The sequence below is a fragment of the Peromyscus leucopus genome, chromosome 15 (assembly GCF_004664715.2).
Source record: "Peromyscus leucopus breed LL Stock chromosome 15, UCI_PerLeu_2.1, whole genome shotgun sequence".
NCBI classification, from domain to species: domain Eukaryota; kingdom Metazoa; phylum Chordata; class Mammalia; order Rodentia; family Cricetidae; genus Peromyscus; species Peromyscus leucopus.
In genome coordinates, this window is record NC_051076.1 from 38,780,021 (window position 1) to 38,801,056 (window position 21,036).

Genomic DNA, 21,036 nt, shown 5'->3' on the forward strand with positions numbered 1-21,036 from the left:
TCTAGTGTTAAACTTTACATCCACAGGGTCCAGAATTGAGTTGAGATGATAGCAACAGGAGTATCTTCCTCAGTAATGATGATTGAAAAATCCTAAAACAGATCATTGAAAGTTCATTATCTTACCAAGTATGATGTTCTTCTAATTGTATTTAATATTAAAACTAAATAATCCCCATCACAACTCCATTTGAGAAGAACTCAGACTGTATTTCTCTGGCTTCTCAATAATTTGGTGAATAAATTTCAGTAGAAATCAAGAAAAGGAAGACTATCAAAATGTGATCAAATTATAATCTTGATTGGGCTTGTGCTTTCCAATTTCTTTCTTCTCTTTCTTTCTTTCTTTCTTTCTTTCTTTCTTTCTTTCTTTCTTTCTCTTCCTTTCTTTCTTTCTCTCTCTCTTTCTCCTTCCTTCCTTCCTTCCTTCCTTCTTTCTTCTCTTTCCTTCCTTCCTTCCTTCCTTCCTTCCTTCCTTCCTTCCTTCCTTCCTTCCTTTTCTTTCTTTCTTTCTTTTTTTTTTTCTTTCTTTTTTTTTTTTTCTTTCTTTCTTTCTTCCTTTCTTTCTCTCTCTCTTTTCCTTCCTTCCTTCCTTCCTTCCTTCCTTCCCCTCCTCTTTCTTTCTTTCTTTTTTGTGACTATCATTCCTTCAACCTTTTTACTTGGAACAAAAGCTCCCAGTACAAGGTCTTTATTTCATCTTCTGACACAGATGGTGTCTTTTGACATACAGGAATAAGCTAAAAGCAAGAAGTAAATTACAAAATTCTAAATGCATCTTAGTCCAAACAGTCTAACGCTTGAAGAACATCGAGGTCACACTGCATCCTCCTCTGGTAGGAGGATAGTTATGTCAACATCATCTGCTTTTGTTTATTAAAATCTCCCAGAGGCACTTAGACAAAATTTTTGCTGCCTCTCTCATTTGCGAGTAGAGTATGTAGTAGCAAGTGTAAGCCTGCCTAGGGGGTTGAAATATTGGAATTCTGGAAAATTCTTTGTTTGAGGCACTGACAGTTGCTCACTTATTGGAATTTTGTTGTTTTCAAATTCAGAGGTTCTTTGACATCTTCTCTTCAGAAAAATTATATAAACAAAAGAGAATTGTCTACATGTTGCTACATCTCATTGGTTGGTACTGTTTGTAGCATCCTTTTAGAGAGCTACTTGCTCTTGGGCTCTTTGCCTATTTAAAGCAAGGAGTTGTGTATGTGATCTTCAGTTCCAGGGTACATGACTGATGTGTGACATTTTAGAAAGCAACTTTCAGATTTGGAGAATGTCATTAAACCCTAAGATCAAGGACCATCAAACCTCCTGAGGGATTTTAAGATCCTCACGTACTTTGTATCATTCTTAATACAACAAATGAAACAAAAAATGCACTAAGTGGCATTATATATCCAATGCTATGTGCTTTTTAAATCTACTGGTCATTGTAGTTATTTTCATTCTTTGTCTGTGAGACCATTTGGGAGATGGAAAGCACAGGAGATGCATGCATAAACTTCCTTATGACTCTTGGAGGTGTTATCAACTTCTATAATAAGTGGTGCTCAGAGGATCAGAGGCTCTGTTGGGACATACAACATATAGAGGCAATCCAGATCTAACTAGTCTTTCTTAGTTCATCCTGTCCTTGCACTGCAATCCTTATCTGCTTCCTCCAAACACACTATTACTTAAAATTCAAATTTTTAATGAATGAGATTTTAGCTGAGGTAACCCAAGCAACTAATATAAACTAACTATTCTTTCTATTCTCTCAGCAAACTTTCACCTACCTTTTCCAACCAGCCCTCTTCCTTGGCCATTCATATGAATTTCTCAGCCAGTTTAGACTTATCACAAGACAAACTATAACTGATGCCATTCAATAAAGAATCAAGCTAAATAAAGTATCAACCGTTGATACCTCAAGCACTTCCAAGATCACTGAAATGCCTCATGCCACAATGATAATAGAAGCCTCTCATCAGCCCTCATCTTCCTACCTCCACTTTTACAGATCAAAGCCACTGTTCAGGTTTTAAGCCTGCCCCAGCTTTCCATGTAGCTCCCAAGAGCTCAATCTTATTTGGATGTCAATGGATGGAGGAAGCAGCTGTATACAGTTCATTACAGGTCCAGGTTCTGGACCACAGAAAGTAAAACATCTCTGTTGTGCAACTGGAATTTGAAACATTGCAATCATCCTTATTCAGAAATTTCAAAATCATATCAGTGGCAGTGTAAACCATGTAAAAATTTCTGTATTTAATGTTCTTCCCATTGTTTTGATTTAGGAGATCTTGAATTGAGGCCCTCAGCATTCCTCAGTATTGACCCTCTCATGGGACTTTTGAAGATTCAAGAAACACAAGATCTGGATGCTGGTGATTATACCTGTGCAGCCATCAATGATGCTGGAAGAGCAACAGGCAGACTAACTCTGGATGTAGGCTGTAAGCTTTCATATCCATCGGTTGCATTTTTTTCCCTGACACTGAGTTGTTATTTTCCATGTTGATCAACTGTGAAACTATTTGGTCTAAATGTTTGTCAGAATGGCAAATCCAGCATGGGCATTTCAGATGACTAACATCATAACAGTGGCTAGCAGTTCCTAGGAGCTTCCAATATGCCATTCATTGTGCCAGGAATGTTTTATAGGATATCCCATTAAACTTTCACAACCCCACTAAGAGGAGATGCTACGGTTATGTCTTATACAACTATAAGAACACTGCGCTTCTATAAGCTGAGCCACTTGACCAGGGCCCCAAAGCTAGGGAGGGGCAGAGCCTGGGCATTGACTGCAAGTTGTCTGACCTCAGGGACTGTAGTCTTCGCCCATATGTGTCATCTATTGCCATTTTTCTGTCAGTAGTCATCCATTCTGCCATCAGATTCCCAATTATTAACATCTGGAGGCCAGAAAGTAGAGTTTGGCCCTAGACCATAATCTAGAGATGTTGATGACAGCAAAGGTAACAGATTATTCTTTTGTTTTAGTTTCAAAAATCCACTAGGAGTTACTCCCCAGTGTCTAAAATAAAGTACTAACTACAAATGAATGTCAATCACCATGGAAGATGCAGTGTGTGCATGACAACTGTATTTGTGTTCTCAGGAAGTTTGGTTCTCACTTCATCATCTATTTCACGTCTCTTTAGAAAAATAACGCAAAATGAAAAGCATTCTCTCCACAGTGAGGTGAAACTAGAAATAAAACAGAACTTGTTTTTCATGAAAAAGGACGTGGCAGCTTAATTTTCACAGATAATTAAATATTTACATCTCTTCAAATTTACAAGTATAGAATGTCATTAAATTATATTTTCTTTTCTGTATATTATGTACAAGAACTTTTTTGTCATGCTCAAACTGCTTTTTTAAACACAAGTGAAGAAAAATGAATCTTTTACAAACCATTTTAGTTCCATTATCTTAAGCCTTTAGGTGAAAATTATGGCCTTATGTGCTTGATATTTTGTTTCATGGAAACTAATTTTCTTCCCTCCTGAGACCTGTTGTGATCCTGGTTCCTTGCCCTTAGCTCTCTGTTGAACACTATTTGTTCTTGCTGAATATGCCCTGAAATTTTAATATAGAATACTGTAAATGGTCCAGCGTGGTGCAAGATGTCCAGGATGGTGTTTTAACAATAACTGAACTGTGTTATTATTAAGATAAATACCTTGGAAATAAGGTTGGAACTGTTGGGTGGAGGGGGTCTCTGATTCTCCTGGAAGATTTTCAACTGTACTAATGATTTTGGAAATATGACTCAAGTAAGGGAGGCCATTAGATACATAATTCTTGTTTTTAAGAAACACAGTAAGGGTAAAGTTCCAATTCTTGGCACCTTCCTATTCTGTCTCTCCCTGCTTCCCATGGAGATGTTTTATATTCACACAGCATTATTTTACACTTTCTAGCTCTGTAGGGGCAGAGAAATGGCCTCAGTAACTTTTCCTAGTAATAAAATAGTGATCCCACCAGGTGGTGGTGGCGTACGCCTTTAATCCCAGCACTCGGGAGGCAGAGCCAGGCGGATCTCTGTGAGTTCGAGGCCAGCCTGGGCTACCAAGTGAGTTCCAGGAAAGGCGCAAAACTACACAAGAGAAACCCTGTCTCGAAAAACCAAATAAATAAATAAATAAATAAATAAATAAATAAATAAATAAATAAATAAAGTGATCCCTTAGAAACATTACCAATGGTTGAGAAAGTCTGAGGATCACATATGTACTCCTTGCTTACTGACTGTTTTCTTCTTAATCATTTTGTGCTTCTACATTTTTCTAGATCCTCTCTACTGTCCAGCAATGCACCATATATAAAGGCTAGTGATATCTGTTCTTGGTGTCTTGTGGTGATACACTAGTGACTTTTATCGTTACTATGACAAAATATTTGAAAAAATATCTGGAGGTGGAATGGGTTCATTTCCTCCAGTTTGAGCATCCACAGTCTATTACAGCAGAAGAGACACAGCAGAAGGAGTGCAGAGGTGGCTGATCTCAGAGTGTCTGTGGTCAGGAAGTAGTGACAGGCGAGTCCTGGCACTGAGCTTGCTTTGTCCCTTTCTGTTCAGAATGAGACCCAAGTCCACAGGACAGTGCCATGCACCTTCAGAATGGGTCTAACCTCCTCGGGTATACCCCTCTGGAAACATCCTCAGGCACACCCAAGTGCTTGAAAATCCAGTTATGTTGACAGGGAAGATCAACCAAAACCAGAAACTTCCCCACAAGTATCCTATTTTGATACATCACTCTTCACATGTAGCTCAACTTTGATTTGGCTCCATTATATTCAGGATCCTCACCATTCATGACTCCTCTAAAGCAATGAGCTTCTCAGTTTTGATCCCAGTGATCACTCTGAATGAAACATCAACAGAAACGAGTCATCTGTTTGCTGTGACATTGACCATTGCTAACAGCTGGCATATAATATTGACATTGGCATCATTGTGATTCTGATATTATGATACCATAATATTCAGATTCTTCATTATATCCTTCTTAGAGCAGCTCATAAGGTGTGAGTAGACTGATCTGCTCATGGGAGACCATGGTTACATATGGGAGGGAGCTGATGTACTGTTGTACATGCTACAAACCATTGTTGTAGAAATGAGTGTGGTTTTCAGTATGAGTCTTAAATGAAAACACACCATGGACTGAAACTTTCTCCAGAATTAATACAGTGGTTAAGAAAATAGGCACTTGAGAGAAAATGGGTTGTCCCCTTGGCTTTCCTTATTTTATAGATATAAATGGCATTTACTTTGCAGGTGAATTGGAAAGATGAAATGAAATATTATCACTTATATACACTCAGCATATTAACTATTACCTATGGGACTGCTAAATGCAACATATATCTTGTGTATAATTTCATGTATGTCATGATTATTTTCTTTCTTTGAGTCTCAAAAATGATATTGGAATGCCTACATAAAATGACTCAGTCCTCAATATTAGACTTTGGGCTTTTAATATGAAACTCATTTCCTTCCTTCCTTCCTTCCTTCCTTCCTTCCTTCCTTCCTTCCTTCCTTCCTTCCTTCCTTCCTTCCTTTCTTTCTTTCTTTCTTTCTTTTTGTTGTTGTTTTTCGAGACTGGGTTTCTCTGTGTAGCTTTGTGCCTTTCCTTGAACTCACTTGGTAGCTCAGGCTGGCCTCGAACTCACAGAGATCCACCTGGCTCTGCCTCCTGAGTGCTGGGATTAAAGGTGTGCGCCCACCACCGCCCGGCTGAAACTCATTTTCTTAATTTGACTCCTTTTTAGTCAAATTAGGAGACAAATACTCAGCTTAGTAGTGCATAAAATTATTCATTCAAGTTCCAAAATTATTGGGCATATTTCTGAGTTGCTTGTGACTTAAGAACAAAACCCTGCTTTCATCCATATCATGTAGCTATTTGGGCTTTGAGATTGTTTTTTGTGGACCCATTACCTCACAGCAGCAGTACTAGATCAAAAAATAACAAAAGGACTGTTTAATCTGTTCTTGAGTTTGAGCTTCTTGTAGTGAGCACCCTTTTTCCTGTTTCTCATTATCATGGCTTTAAGTTATAGACATTTCAGGTCAACAGGGAAAGTTACCAATGCTTTTCATCCCTGGAAAAGGGGGGTAGTGATTTGTGAAGTCATTTGGAAGAAGAGGGAATTGAAAACATCAAACAAAATGTTGGCCTGGCAGTAATTTTTTTTCAGCATTCCACACCACACAGGGTTTGAGTCTTAGACTGTGGTTTTGTGTCTTGTGGTTTGGTGGAACCAAAGCAATGTGTCTAGTCATTTGGGGAAAGAAAATCTCTGACTGACATAATGCAAGAGTTGCCACAGAGGGAATATGTATTTAACTGTCTTGGGGGTTAAGGAAAAATAATTCAGAATAGTGTTTACAGCAAGATGGCAAATTGGTTTATGACTTCTTTATTTTTAAAACAATGAGTCTGCACAGCTAGAGTTATCTCTACAGACAATAAACTGCACTGTGGTGTTACCCCCCCCCCAAGCATATCTCAATGAGCTGCACAGATGTTTAGGGAATCACCAGGGATCAAACATTATCATAAGAGACTGTATGAAGGACCAAAAGTGAAATCAGATGCAAATATCAAACTCCAGCACTAAGATCTAATAAGTTAACTCTGTAATTTTCATGTTTAATACAGTTAGTATTGAGGTAGTTATTTCATACTACATTATTAGTAAAGATCATCTCTTATGACAACTAGAACTATGAAATACTGTTTTTCCTTGATGTTCTTTGAGAAACTAAAACCAGGGAGAGGGGTAAAATGACGCTCCCAAGATCACAGACTAAAAACAGCGGAACTGCCCTTCGAAACCACTCCATGGCTTCTTACCCTTTGAAGTTACACTGTCTCTTCTAGAAAAGCACCATGTGTACTGTCAGCCAGTCACTACTGCTCTCCCAGTCTCTAGTTTCGCTAATCTAGTCACAACTCACTTGGAGGCTGTGTTGGCCACAGTCAGGAGGAGGAAGTATTTCAATCTTGGCTCAGCTAGCTTCATTTTGGGAGTTTGTGTGCGGTGGATGTTGTGCTGGCTGCTCTCTCAGGCCTGGTCTTCTCATTTCCCTCTTGTTTTGAGATTCAGCGCTTGCGTTCCCTGATCTGATGTCTTGTGCCTGATGCCGTTCGAGAATCTGCTTTGCAATGCATGACTTCTCCCATCTTGATTAGGTTTGTGGGTGTAACTTGAGTTTGCTTTTCTGTTCTGACTCCAGATTCCCTCCCTCTATTACTTCTGAACATGCCAGTGTATCACTTTTCGTTGATAATTATATTTTAACATTTCAATAAAAGGAAATCTTTTTTGGGGGATTTCAGTCTTCTACATTTTTAAAAAATTTTTCTCTCATACAGTCCATGCCTCCCGCAATTTCCCCTCCCTCCCTTCCTTCCAGTCTTCCCTCCCACTTTCCCTCTTCCCCACATCCATGCCCCCTCCATCTCCCCTCAGAAAAGAGCAGGCTTCCCAGGGACATCAACCAAACATGGCATAATATGCTACAATAAAACCAGATACATACCGTCACATCAAGTCTGGACAAGGTAACCCAGTAGGAGGAAAAGTGTCTCATAAGAAGGCAAAAGACTCAGAAATTGGCCCTGTTCCCCTGTTAGGAGTCCCACAAGAATACCGAACTACTTCACCATAACATATATGCAGGGGACCTAGGTGAGACCCCTACAGGCTCCTTGATCTCTGTGAGTCCCCATGAGTCCCAGTCAATTGATTCTGTGGGCCATGTTCTCCTGGTTTTCCTGACCCGTTTGATTCCTCCTGTTCTTTCCCTCCTTTCTCCTCCTCATCTTCAGGATTCCCAAGCTCTGCCTAACGTTTGGCTGTGGGACTCTGCATCTGCTCCCATCAGTTTCTGGGTGAAGTCTCTAGTCTTTCTGATGAGGATTCTGCTAAGCTTCGGTCCCAGAACACTCCACATACAAACTATAGGTGGAGGTTTTGTGTCTGGGTTGATATCCCAATCCCTCTGCTTGAGGCCTTGCCTGGTTATAGAAGATGGCTGATCCATGTCCCCCATTTCTAGGAGTCTTTGCTCAGATTCCATGGAATTTCTATTGCACTAGGTTTTCACCTTACTGAAGAAATGCTCCCCAATTCCAGTCATTTCTCCCAGTATTTTCTCCCTCCCCCACCACTTGCTTCCTCCTGTACCCAACCCCACCTGCTTCCAGTCCACCTGTGAATCTATTCTCTTTCCCCTTCCCAAAGAGATCCTTGTGTCCCCCTTTAAGCCTTCCTTGTTGCTTAGCCTCTCTGGGTCTGTGGGCTGTAGCATGCTTATCTTTTACTTTATAGCTAATATCCATTTATAAGTGAGTACAGACCATGTCTGTCTTTCTGGGTCTGGGTTATCTCACTCAGGATGTTTTATTTCAAGTTCCATCCATTTGCCTGCAAATTTCATGATGTTATTGTTTTTAACAGCTGAATAATACTACATTGTGTAAATGTACCACATTTTCTTTATCCTTTTTTCAATTGATGGGCATCTAGGTTGTTTCCAGTTTCTGTCTATTATGAATAAGGCTACTATGAATATAGTTGAGCAAGTGTCCTTGTGATAAGATGGAGCATCTTTTGGATATATGCCCAGGAGTGGAACTGGGTCTTGAGGTATTCCCAATTTTCTGAGAAACTGCCATATTGATTTCCATAGTAACTGTGCTGGTTTGTATTCCTACCAGCAATGGAGGAGTGTTCTCTTTGCTCCATTCCACATCCTCAGTAGCATAAGATGTCTCTTGTGTTTTTGATCTTAGCTATTCTGACAGGTGTAAGATTTCGAATCTCAGAATTGTTTTGATTTGCATTTTTGATGGCTAAGGATGTTGAACATTTCTTTAAGTGTTTCCATCACTTGAGATGCCTCTATTGAGAATTCTCTGTTTAGAACTGTACCCCTTTTTAAAAATTGGATTATTTTGTTTGTTGATGTCTAGTTTCTTGAGTTCTTTATATACTTGGACATTGGCCCTATGTCATATGTGGAGTTGGTGAAAATCTTTTCCCATTCTGTGGGCTGCTTTTTTTGTCCTATTGATGGTGTCCTTAGCCTTACAAAAGTTTTTCAGTTTCATGAGGTCCCATTTATTAATTGTTGTTTTTAGTGCCTGTACTTGATGTTCTGTTCAGATTGTTGTCTCCTGTTCCAATGTGTTCAAGGCTGTTCCCTACTTTCTCTTCTATCAAGTTCAGTGTATCTGGTTTTATGTTGAGGTCTTTGATCCACTTGGACTTGAGTTTTGTGCAGGGTGATAGATATGGGTCTATTTGAGTTCTTCTACATGCAGATATTCACTTAGACCAGCACCATTTGTTGAAGATGCTTTCTTTTTTCCATTGTATATTTCTGGCTTCCTTATAAAACATCAAGTGTCCATAGGTATGTGGATTAATGTTTAGGTCTTTGATTAAATTCCACTGATCAATGTGTTTATTGTAATTCCATTGATCAACGTGTCTGTTTTTATGCCAATACCATGCTTTAAAAAAAAAAAAACTATGCTTCTTTTTACAGTTTTTTACAGGTGTGTGTGTGTGTGTGTGTGTGTGTGTGTGTGTGTGTGTGTGTATGTTTACCTAGAGCTTGAAATCAGGGATCATGATACCTCCTGAAGTTCTTTTATTGTATAGGGTTGTTTTAGATATCCTGGGTTTTTGGTTGCCTATATGAAGCTCAGTCTTATTCTTTCAAGGTCTGTAAATAGAGAAACTCAAAACAATTCCAGTAAAATCAGGAACAAGACAGGCTGTCTACTTTCTCCGTATCCATTCAGTATAATACCTGGAGTTCTTGATAGAGAAATAAGACAATAAAGGAAACCAAGGGGACATAAATTGGAAAGGAAGATGTCAAAGTGTCGATATTTGCAGATGATAGGATAGTATACATAAGCAACCCCAAAAATTCTACCAGGGAACTCCTACAGCTGATAAATGCCTTCAGTGAAATGGCTGGATACAAGATTAACACAAAAAGATCAGTAACCCTCATAAAAACAAATAACAAATTGGCTGAGGAAGAAATCAGGGAAACAACACCCTCCACAATAGCCACAAATATAAAATATCTTGGGGTAACTCTAACTAAGCAAGTAAATGACCTATATGAGAAAAGCTCCAAGCTTTTGAAAAAGAAAATTAAAGCAGATATTAGAGTATGGAAAGATCTTCCATGCTCATGGATTAGTAGGATTGACATAGTAAAAATGGCCATCCTACCAAAAGCAATCTACAGATTCAATGCAATCCCCATCAAAATTCCAACACATTTTTTACTGTCTTTAAATTTATTTTTTGTCCATTGATATATTTATCTTCCCAAAATCTGAGTCTAGATTTTAGACTTAATTTCCTTTTCTCTAGAAAATATATTTTAGATTATTATTATTATTATCATTATTAAATTTAAGGCAGGTTCTCATTATGTAGCTCTGGCTGGCCTGAAACTATTAGAACATTCTGGCCTTAAATTCACAGGGATCCCTCTACCTCTGCCTCTTGAGTGTATCACCATGCCCCAGCAAGGTTCATGTTTAAGATTAATTGACTACATTTACTCTAGGAAAAAACGTAACCAAAGTTTAGAAATGAAATAAGTAAGCAATGAGCTACTTTATTAACTTTGTTTAAAATGCTTAGTTGTCATTTTAAGTTGAATTCCTATGTATGTGAATTAAGAAAAAGTATCTACAGATACTAAACCATTCTCTTCTCAGAGCATATTTTCAATTGAGGTTTTCATCTACTTTTTGTAAGTAAGAGGGCTTTTGAGATTGTCAGGTTTCTTTCAAAAGTGCAAGTTCAAATGTATTGGGTTGAGGTATTCCATCATATGAACATTTGTACACATACACCCAAGTCTGAATTATTACCTTAGCTTTTCACGCTGACTTAATTCATTCACTAGTGTCCATTGGCCACACACAATGTACCATGTAATATATTAGCTGCTGTTAAAAGATAAAACTATGGTTGTAAACAGGTTGTCTGGAAAACAAAGCAACAGATAATCAAGTAATAGTTTGTATTTGGAGAATTTCATGGGTCTGATAGAGAGGGGTGTATTAAATCTGTAAGAGGGAAGACATGATGCCCATTTATGATGACAAGGGATGACACCATAGAGGAGTGTCTTTTGGAAACTGAGTTAAAGGGTTGTTAGTATTTCAACATCAGACATTACCCTTGAAGGGGAGGTAATAACACAAGTTCTCCAGTGAGAAAGGTCGGCACTTACTTGAAGAAGAGCAAGGATTCCTGACTTCCAGAGCGTAGTGTAGGAAGCAATGGAAACAAAGCTGCAGAGTGAGAGGCGGCCAATCCCAGGCTAAAATAACCACACCAACACTGGTGGAAGACAGCTGCACATCCAACCTGCAGATGTGGGATGCGAAGGAAGGAAGCGATTTCCACATCATCTTCTTAAAATGAGACTGCTAGCCTGTGTGTGCATGCATAGTTGTTAAAACACATAGAGAAGGAGAGGTCGATAAAATGGCAAAGGATTGTGACCCTGAAATGGAAACTAGCTTTTAACCCTATCTTCCTCATCCAACTCTGCTGAGAGCCATCCCCAGTGGTGGATGGGTCCTACAGAGGGTGTAAGGAGTTGGCAAGGGAAGGAAATGAGCCAGGCCATGGTGGTCAAGAGAATCTTGCAGCCTGACTAACTAGCAGCTAGAGTATTTCTTTATTTATACTGAATTTACTAAGCAGGGATACATCCATAATGTTCCAAAAAATAGATCATATCATTTTTGTTTTTGGACATGTGTCTCACTTCTTTTTGCTCATCTTTTAGTCATTATTAATAAACTATGACAGAACAGAGTTATCATTTACAATCATTTTTCCTCAAGTTTTGACATCATTAATAAACAGAGTTATTCTTAATCATTAGCTCCATAACCCAATTTTTAAGAATCTAGAGGTGTATGACAGCCTGTTCTCAGGCTGGGTGCTTTGGTTGCTTCAAGAACACTAGACCAAAACAAAATCTTCAACCACCCTGGGCATTTTGCCATGTCCCAAGCAGTGTATTATTAACTCTTAGTGGTCAGAGTGCCCAGGAAAAATCCTCAGGCCAAAGCTGCTGCAGTTATTATTCAAATTCTGACATAATACAATCAATGTTCACATTTATATCTTTCTAGAATTTGTCTATATGTCTAATTCTGGCATTCTGTTGTTCCTTGGTCGTATGACATTATAGTGGCTCTGTATGGGCTAACTTTTCTAAGAAATTACTTGACAGAAGACTTTGCTCTGAAAATGACAGCTGTTGCCATTTCAAACCTGGACACATGCTTGACTTCCAATATACTGTCTCTTAGAATTTTACATGAGTAGGTTTCTCCTACTGCTTCTAACAGAATCGCATGTATTTATTCTTATCTGATGTCTCAAGCGTGGATATTCATAAGCTTCTGAGAGCCTCATCCATGAGTGGTTCCCAACAGCATCATCCTTTCTGTATTGCAGTTCTGCATTTTCTTAAGTGTGCCCTTCATGTTTTTCCAGCTCTTCCTCTCAGTTTCCCTAGTTACCAGAATTATGTAAGTCTGTAGATTTCTTTATATGTCTCAATTCTCCTCAAGATGCCAAGTACTTACTATTCTCTCTTTACCAAATAAATGTGTTCTGCTATTTTTAACTTACATTATTGATTCTCAAACTAAATTTCTCTGACTTAAAAATGTGAGCTATAAGGAGCAAGGATACAATACCAAACACTGCTATACTTCAGGAATAAATGCTGTTGGTGTGTCAGATTGAGATTAGTAAAGAAATACTTTGGTACAAATTAAATTCATTTAAAAATCCAGCAAACATACCCTCCTAGGCATATACCCAAAGAACACTCCACCATACCACACGGACACTTGCTCAGCTATGTTCACAGCAGCTTTATTCATAATAGCCCCAAACTAGAAGCAACCTAGATACCCCTCCACTGAAGAACGGATAAAGAAAATGTGATACATTTACACGATGGAGTATTACTCAGCTGCTAAAAACAATGAACATCAGGAAATTTTCTGGTAAATGGATGAAACTAGAAAAGATCATCCCTGAGAGATGTAACCCAGGCCCAGAAAGATAAACATGACAGGTGCCTAGTCCAATTGTCATCAGAGAGGCTTTACCCAGCAACTGATGGAAACAGATGCAGAGACCCACAGCCAAACATGAGGTGGAGCTCGGGGAATCCTGTGGAAGAGGGGGAGGAAGGACTGTAGGAGCCAGAGGTGTCTGGGGCTCCACAAGAAAACCCACAGAACCAACTAACCTGCACTCACAGGGGCTCACAGAGACTGAGCTGACAACCAGGGAGCCTGCCAGGAACTGACCTAGGCCCTCTACATATATGTGGCAGTTGCGCAACTTGGTTTCCATGTGAGACGCGTAACAGTGGGAGCAGGGGCTGTCTCTGACTGTGTTGCCTGCTTTGGGGACCCATTCCCCCCACTGGATTGCCTTATTCAGCCTTAGTAGAAGAGGAGGTGTCATCTCACTGTGACCTGAAATACCATGGCTCCACCGGTATCTGAAGAGAAACAGTGGAGGAGTGGATGGGGTGGGAGTGGGCAACTGGGGAGAGGGGAGAAAAAGGAAACTTTGGTTGGGATTTAAATAAATAAATAGATAAATAAATAAACAAACAAAATAGTTCTGTTCACACACACACACACACACACAAATTCCAGCCAATGAGATCTTGAAAAACACCAGAAATATCATATTGCCTTATAAAGCCAACTTACTTAGGAGAGTATAAGGTTTGAGCACTTCAACATATACTCATATTGAAAACAAATTTCTATAATAATTCTCTTTAAGATGATCTTTGTATCATCTACAACTCTAGGGCAAGAGCTGAGTGTCTATTCTAAATGTCCATTCATAAATAAAAAAAATGCTTCTATCATATGTTAGACAGGAATAACTAATGGGTAAATTTACCATATTTTATGAATAATGACTTGTTTCAAATTCAACCTGTTGATAATTTAATAAGGTTTACTCTTAATGTGTTCACATCCTCTACCAGTGACATTTTGTGTTTTGTGTCTTCCAGCACCTCCAGTTTTCATACAAGAACCTTCTGATGTGTCCGTGGAAATTGGCTCCAATGTGACATTACCTTGTTATGTCCAGGCTTATCCAGAGCCAAAGATCAAATGGCGAAGATTGGACAACATGCCAGTTTTCTCAAGACCCTTTTCAGTTAGTTCCATCAGCCAACTGAGAACAGGCGCTCTCTTTATTTCAAGTAGGTTAAAGGATGTATATGTGTGCGTGTGTGCTTGTGTGTGTGTGTGTGTGTGTGTGTGTGTGTGTGTGTATTTGTGCATTTGTTATATATACACACACACACATTGTTTTCTACATATGTATTTTTTGTTTTTACTTAGTTTGCTTTTTTGTTTTTCTTGTTTTAAAACAAAGATTCAGTATGGTAGCTCAGAAGGGCTTTTGACCCTTGATCTACTTTTCTCAGCCTACTCTGTGCCACCAGGCCAGGCTATATTACATACAAACATGTATGTCCATATTTTGCTAGTAGATTAAACTGGACATGCTTGGTTACAATATGCATCAGATTAAAATCATTCCTGTATTTTAAAACCTTATTTTGATTTCCTTATTGCTTACAAGCTAAGAACTATACTTTAAAGGCTTTGGCTTCATCCTCCTGCCATGCCTCCCAGCTTGTTATTAATGCTCCCTCAACTGCTCCCAATACTGTCTTTAGCTGTACATCCTCCATGATGCTCTTCATGATCTTGTAAAACAATTCTATGCATTTTTCTGACGACATAATAAAAATTATATCAATATCCAACACGCAGTAAAAAGAAGGATGAGAAAAACAACTTGTATTAAAAATATGTGTTTTTACATGTGGATACTTGGTGTCTCTACAGCATGCATGTGAGTTTATACCCCTTCACTGAGGACCCCACAGTTCAGTGTGTAATATAGCATCTGGTAGTTTTTCTAGCTAGATGAATAGCTATGTCTTCTCCTTATGTGGAGTTAGGCTTACATGATTATAAATATATTTCAAATCTACACATTTCTAGTGGAGCCTTCATAATTCTTGTCAGGCTTGGGACACTATTTCTCTATGAATCTACTCTGTGTATTATCTCTCTAGTTTTTTATTCCCTAAATGCAAACAGTTTCTGTCCATTACTGGGGCAACTAAACCATGTCCCCTACAAACAGCATAAGTGTACCCAGGCTGGCATGGCTTCCTACTCTTTGAACAGATCCTGCTTTCCTTTATGCTCTGCTTTTGATTTATCATTTACCATGAGTGGACAGCTCTTCATGTCTTCTACCTGCTCTTTTTATTTTTTTTAAAAAATTTGGAGATTATAATTAAATTATGACATTTCTCTCTTCCCTTTCCTCCCTCCACCCCACCCCTCATATATCGCTCTCCTCTCTCCCTCAAGTTCATGGCCTCCTTTTTTTTTTTTTTTTAGCTAATTGTTATTGCATGCATGCATGTATATGGATATACATATATACTCCTAAATATAACCTGTTCAGGCCATATAATGTTGCCTATATGGATATTTGGCACTAGACAACCAGTTGGTGTGCTCTTCCCTGGAAGCTCTCCTGTTCCCAGCTTTTCTCACTTGCCAATGGTTCTTTGTGTACAGTTGAGGCCTGATAGGCTCTCCTCTGTCCAATCTTGCATGTTCGTTGGTGTCACCCTTCTCAGCCCACATTTGGGCAGTCATGTCGTTGAGACTTTATGTCCAGATGCTCTTCAAACTATACTTAGGATCTTACCTCCACCGTGAATTTCTAACTCTCCCATGTATGATCATCCAGTCATTCCTGTCCATGCTCCCACAGCTCATCATATAAAGCTCATAGAGAATTTGCTACTCTGCTGGGTTGGCTGAGTTCGTTGTCTCCTTCCCTAGAAGGGAGTGGCCAGAAGGTGCTCACGTGATTTCTGTCACAGATCTCAGCACTGTCCCTGGTGCACTGTCAAGGTTTCATAACGTTCCTGAGTGAATAAACACGTTCTTCTTTCTAGATCTGTGGGCAAGTGATAAAGGAACATATATCTGTGAAGCTGAAAACCAGTTTGGAAAAATACAGTCCCAAGCAACCATAACAGTGACAGGACTTGGTAAGATGAATTAGCTTTCTAGAGGCAATGTTCTTCAAAAGCTTCAGACCTCTTTGATGTTGATGATGCCATCCCTTCCTTGCATGTGGCAGTTTTTATTTATTCTAAAGCCAGGTAGATGTTTGTGTCCCTAAGGAATATTTCATACAATGTTACAACTATAAATAACTTAAAGAGCATCTTCTCCAGGCTCCTCATCTTCTATTTCATTATTGGTCATTTTAAAATGTGTGCACGCGTGCACACATACACACACAACATATGTGCACATACAATAAACAAATTGTGTTTTTGATGGCTTTTGACTTAAGTTTATCACTTTAGTCCACATAGAATTGTGTTTATGAGTTGTGAAGTGAGAATAGAATACAACTTATCTTCAAGTGGTGAGGTATTTGATTCAATATATTTTATTGAGTAGTCATATCTGACAGGTTAAACTATTCATTTATTCTCATACTGAATTTATATTTCCACTTCTATTCCTTGGAATTGTTTTTTTCCTGGTATTATATAGTTCAAATTATTACAGTCTTAAATGTGATTTTAAATACTTTACTGCATGTATCTCATTAATACTGTTTCATAGAATTTTCTGTGTGTCTTCATTCATCTGTCTATAGCAACATTTTTGAGTAGTATCTGTTAAGGATTTTGTGGTCATTTCTCATATTTTGTTTTGTTAAATTCTAGGAAAGCATAATTTTACCATGCTTCTTTACTATTCCATCTCAGCAAATTCACCTTGGTTTAACTTGCCTGTGCTGTTGTGGCATGCTCCTGATGATCCTTACTGTACCTAGTCTCTTCTGTTTCTGGCTATTTCCACGAGAGTGAGTTCTGATGATTCTGTGTCTCCACTCACAAGCACTCCCAGATACTCTCCATCCTGATGTGTAGCTGCAAGCATCTTGCCTTGACATTGCTGGCCTTTTGTATGTAGGCTTTCCTCTTTCCTCGTGATATTTCTACAGGACCACCTACGCTCCCCCAATTCCTTCTGCCTAGATGGATCTGTTCCTTCTACATTCAAGCTCTTTTCCATTTCACTTTAAAGTTTTGGTCCTGAAAACTCCAGTTTTAAACAACGTGATTTGTAGTCATCTTGCTTATGATAATCCCACCACCACCCCTTTTGGATGAAGCTGAGTGTTCTTTCTTTGATGTAGTTGCCCCACTTATTGGCATCAGCCCCTCTGTGGCCAATGTTACTGAAGGACAGCAGCTAACTCTGCCTTGTACACTGTTGGCTGGAAATCCCATCCCAGAACGGCGGTGGATGAAGAACTCGGCCATGGTAATCTATGCCTTTTTGTTTATTTTCTCCTAAGAATTAACGTATTACATTACCAACACTGAAAGCTTGATTTCATAAACATGTAAACATGTTTTAAAAATATACCAAAGCTCTTCTTGAAGAAAAGATTTTGTGTGTGTGTGTGTGTGTGTGTGTGTGTGTGTGTGTGTGTGTGTGTGTGTGTGTATGTGTGTATAAAAGAGTCCAAAAGAAGATGTCAAATCTCTGGAGAGAGACTCCAAGCAGTTGGAAGCCACCTTACGTGGGTTTTGAGAATCAAACTCAGCTGCCTCTACAAGAGCAGTGTTTTGTTTTTGTTTTTGTTTTTTGAGACAGGGTTTCTCCAAGTAGTTTTGGTGGCTGTCCTGGATCTTGCTCTGTAGACCAGGTTGGCCTCGAACTCACAGTGATCCACCAGGCTCTGCCTCCTGAGTGCTGGGATTAAAGACGTGCGCCACTGCCGCCCAGCAAGAGCAGCGCTCTTAACTGCTGATCCATCTCTCTAGCTCCAAGGGCTTTCCTTGTTTGTTCCTATGTTCATGCCATTTATATTATCTGAAGCTTTAGTTTTTAAGAAATAATTGGTAGTATAATTTTTATAATTTCACATTAAATTTAATGTTACTAATAAACTGCATTCAGAATATGTAAAAAATTTAAGCTAATAATATTTGCTCAGTACTTAAATATTTTATACCATTCTGTGTAGAACATTATGAAATAGTGGTATTCCTTTAAATATTAATATTCTTTTACTACTCTTTTCTATGTTGAGCTTTAAATTTCTTTTTCAATGGGTTATTTTAGGAAGGTAGATCCCTAGTATATTACTGAAGGTCAGTATATAATTTTTAATTAGGATAGGATATGGGCAGCATTTCAGTTGTATGAAAAATGTCCATAAATGTGTCCTTTATTGAGACAGAACTTCATCTAGTGCAGACCACTTCCCCTGTTTTCCAGAGAATCTAGACTCACTGTCTTCTAGGAGTACTCATTAGAAGTGAATTGCCTCCATATGAGGGATTACAAGCTCACTCATATTTACATAAAAATTTGAGGAAAAACAGAATGCCTGGTGGACAAATAAATCCCCTTAGAGATGAAGCTAGCTGGGCACTAATGTAAAATGGTACAGGTTTAGAAATAATCACGTGTATGCTAAAATATTGTCAGCCTTCTCTGGCATGATTTCTGTATCATACTGTGTCCACTGCTGTTTGAACCTGGCAGCTGGTAGGGATGGGTGCTAAGATGAAGTATTCCCTTGGTGTAAATAAATGCCTACGTGTCAGAACGAAAATATCAAAGAGCTTGCTAGTGGTTGATGAAACCTTCCTGGAGAAAACAGTTTCATCTAAAAGAAAAAAAAACTATGAGTGAAATGTGAGTCCTGAGCAGCAGAACAGATACAAACACCAGATCAGTGGTATCTCTTTTATCCCCTTTCAGGGATGTGCATAGCTCTCTGACAGCAAATCATAGGTACAATTCTGGAGAGGTATTAGGATTGAATATGGCTGATAAATTCTTAAGAACATTTTGTGCCGATCATTTTTTTTTAACTGAAGGATGCTAAAAATCCCAATTTGCTCTCTAATACATTTAATAATTCAGTTGAGAAAAACAAACAGATCTGTTTTATGCTTAGACAAAATTTTGCCTTTTCTAATTAAAACTAAATGACTTTTTTTATTATTCCTTTGAAAGTTGGTACAAAACCCTTACATAACTGTGCGCAGCGATGGGAGCCTCCATATTGAAAGAGTTCGGCTTCAGGATGGAGGCGAATATACTTGTGTGGCCAGTAATGTTGCTGGAACCAATAACAAAACCACCTCTGTGGCCGTGCATGGTAAGAAAGACCCAACCTAATTGTTTCCAAACCTTGTTCAAAACAGGGTTCATAGGTTTTAATCAGACAACTCTGGTTCTCTAATTACGAGAAGGAGAGCTTTCTCCTAATTGTTATTTTATATTTCTTGAACAAGCTCTACATTGTTAATACTGTTTCCAGATTTCCCTTCCCTATGTACACAAAAAGACATTCTAGGGAGTCACCAGCCAAGTCTGGCCAAGGGCTTTTGTATGTGGTTTCTTAATTGATAAAAGTGAATTCAGCTCTCAAAGAATCATGTTTAAAAATAAATTTTAATTTCAGGCAAGCTGAACTTATTGTACCATCCAAATTGCCTTAAATTGCCTCTTTTTTTCCAAACATGTCCTTACTAATGACCCCTCTGTGTTGGAGCTAAAAAATGACCTAAGCTTTGCTAAAGGTCATTTCATGTGTCATGTGTTCCAAACAATCTTTTTTTGCATGCTAAATAATTTAAAGGTCACAAATAAGAAAATCCAGAGGCAAAGGCAGCCTTTTTTATACTTGTCACAATTACCAGGCTTTTTTTTTTTAAAAAAAAAAAAAAGTCCAAATAATAATGGACACCTTCATAGTTTGAGCAATTTTCCTAATATTTTATATTTGTTTTTAAGAGCTTGCTGTATTATTTTTATGATGTAATATTAAACAGATTTATATACAACAAATGAATGTCTTGGGAGGAAAGGAGCAGAGAATACTTGGTTTCACTCATTTACTCAGTCTTTATTTGTAACATGAATTGGGAACTCTACCAGCTTACACGTTGTGTTTTGTCTGTTGAAAGTGCCAGTGACTGTAAACCATCTCCTTCTATAGGATCCTGCTCCACCACCTCTTCCAGCTGTGTGCCAATAGCCACTGACATCACTTGACATGTTCATGAGAGGTTTCAAAGAAACACCCTCAGATAATTTAAATTTCATTGTCGCCTCAATTAACAAAGGCATGTCAGGCTATTTTTAAAGAACAGAGCACAGGTTTCCTGTAGGGTGCTGTGGACTGGCTTCAGGATGCAGCGTTGGAACATCCTCATGTCATCTCCCACTTCCCCCTAGTGATTGCCTAGGCAGTTGTGAGAAGGCTGTGGAGCCCAGATTTTCACTTGCAGGGAGGAGTGATAGGATCAGTCCCATGTGTGCTATATCAGAGAGGCGAGAGGACAGACAACCCAGTGACCTGATTTACAGAGACACACAGCATTTTACTGATTAACAGCTAAGAGGCCATTGCTTCAGGTTAACTCTTTGTTCGTTCTTTGTCATATCCGCTTTTAGGAATAACTATGAGAGGTTGGTTCTAAAAGGAAGGAATAGTTACTAGAACCAATTCTAAAAGGAAGACATAAAAAAAGGGAGGAATCAAATATAAATGCAGATGAAAAGAACAACACTTAATTGTCATATTGATTGCGTAGACTCACGATCTGGAGAGAAGCCGCTCCTCCACACCCAGATGTCATCAAGCTTCAAAACTGACCAAAAACTTGCAACTTTTCTTCACTACTGTCTAAGTTAATACGGCTTTAAAAACATGACATTCCCTTGTGTTGCCACAAATTGACAGCATATTTGAGAGTTGCGTACTCTGTCAGGATCCTGGAAATTAAATTTCTTGCTTTCATGAGTAGCTCGATGTTCTCGTT

The 21,036-nt window shown here is 38.6% G+C and overlaps 1 protein-coding gene across 2 annotated transcripts in view; it reads left to right on the top strand.

Annotated features, from left to right (window-relative positions):
- Hmcn1 (hemicentin 1) overlaps window positions 1-21,036 on the top strand; it is a 442,116-nt gene that overhangs the window by 217,889 nt on the left and 203,191 nt on the right. For both annotated transcript variants that reach the window (XM_028874743.2, XM_037211335.1), the window contains 5 exons: window positions 2,285-2,443; window positions 14,134-14,328; window positions 16,120-16,215; window positions 17,385-17,512; window positions 19,223-19,367. In XM_028874743.2, coding sequence (XP_028730576.1) covers window positions 2,285-2,443; window positions 14,134-14,328; window positions 16,120-16,215; window positions 17,385-17,512; window positions 19,223-19,367 — 723 coding nt within the window. The remainder of the gene's footprint in view (window positions 1-2,284; window positions 2,444-14,133; window positions 14,329-16,119; window positions 16,216-17,384; window positions 17,513-19,222; window positions 19,368-21,036) is intronic.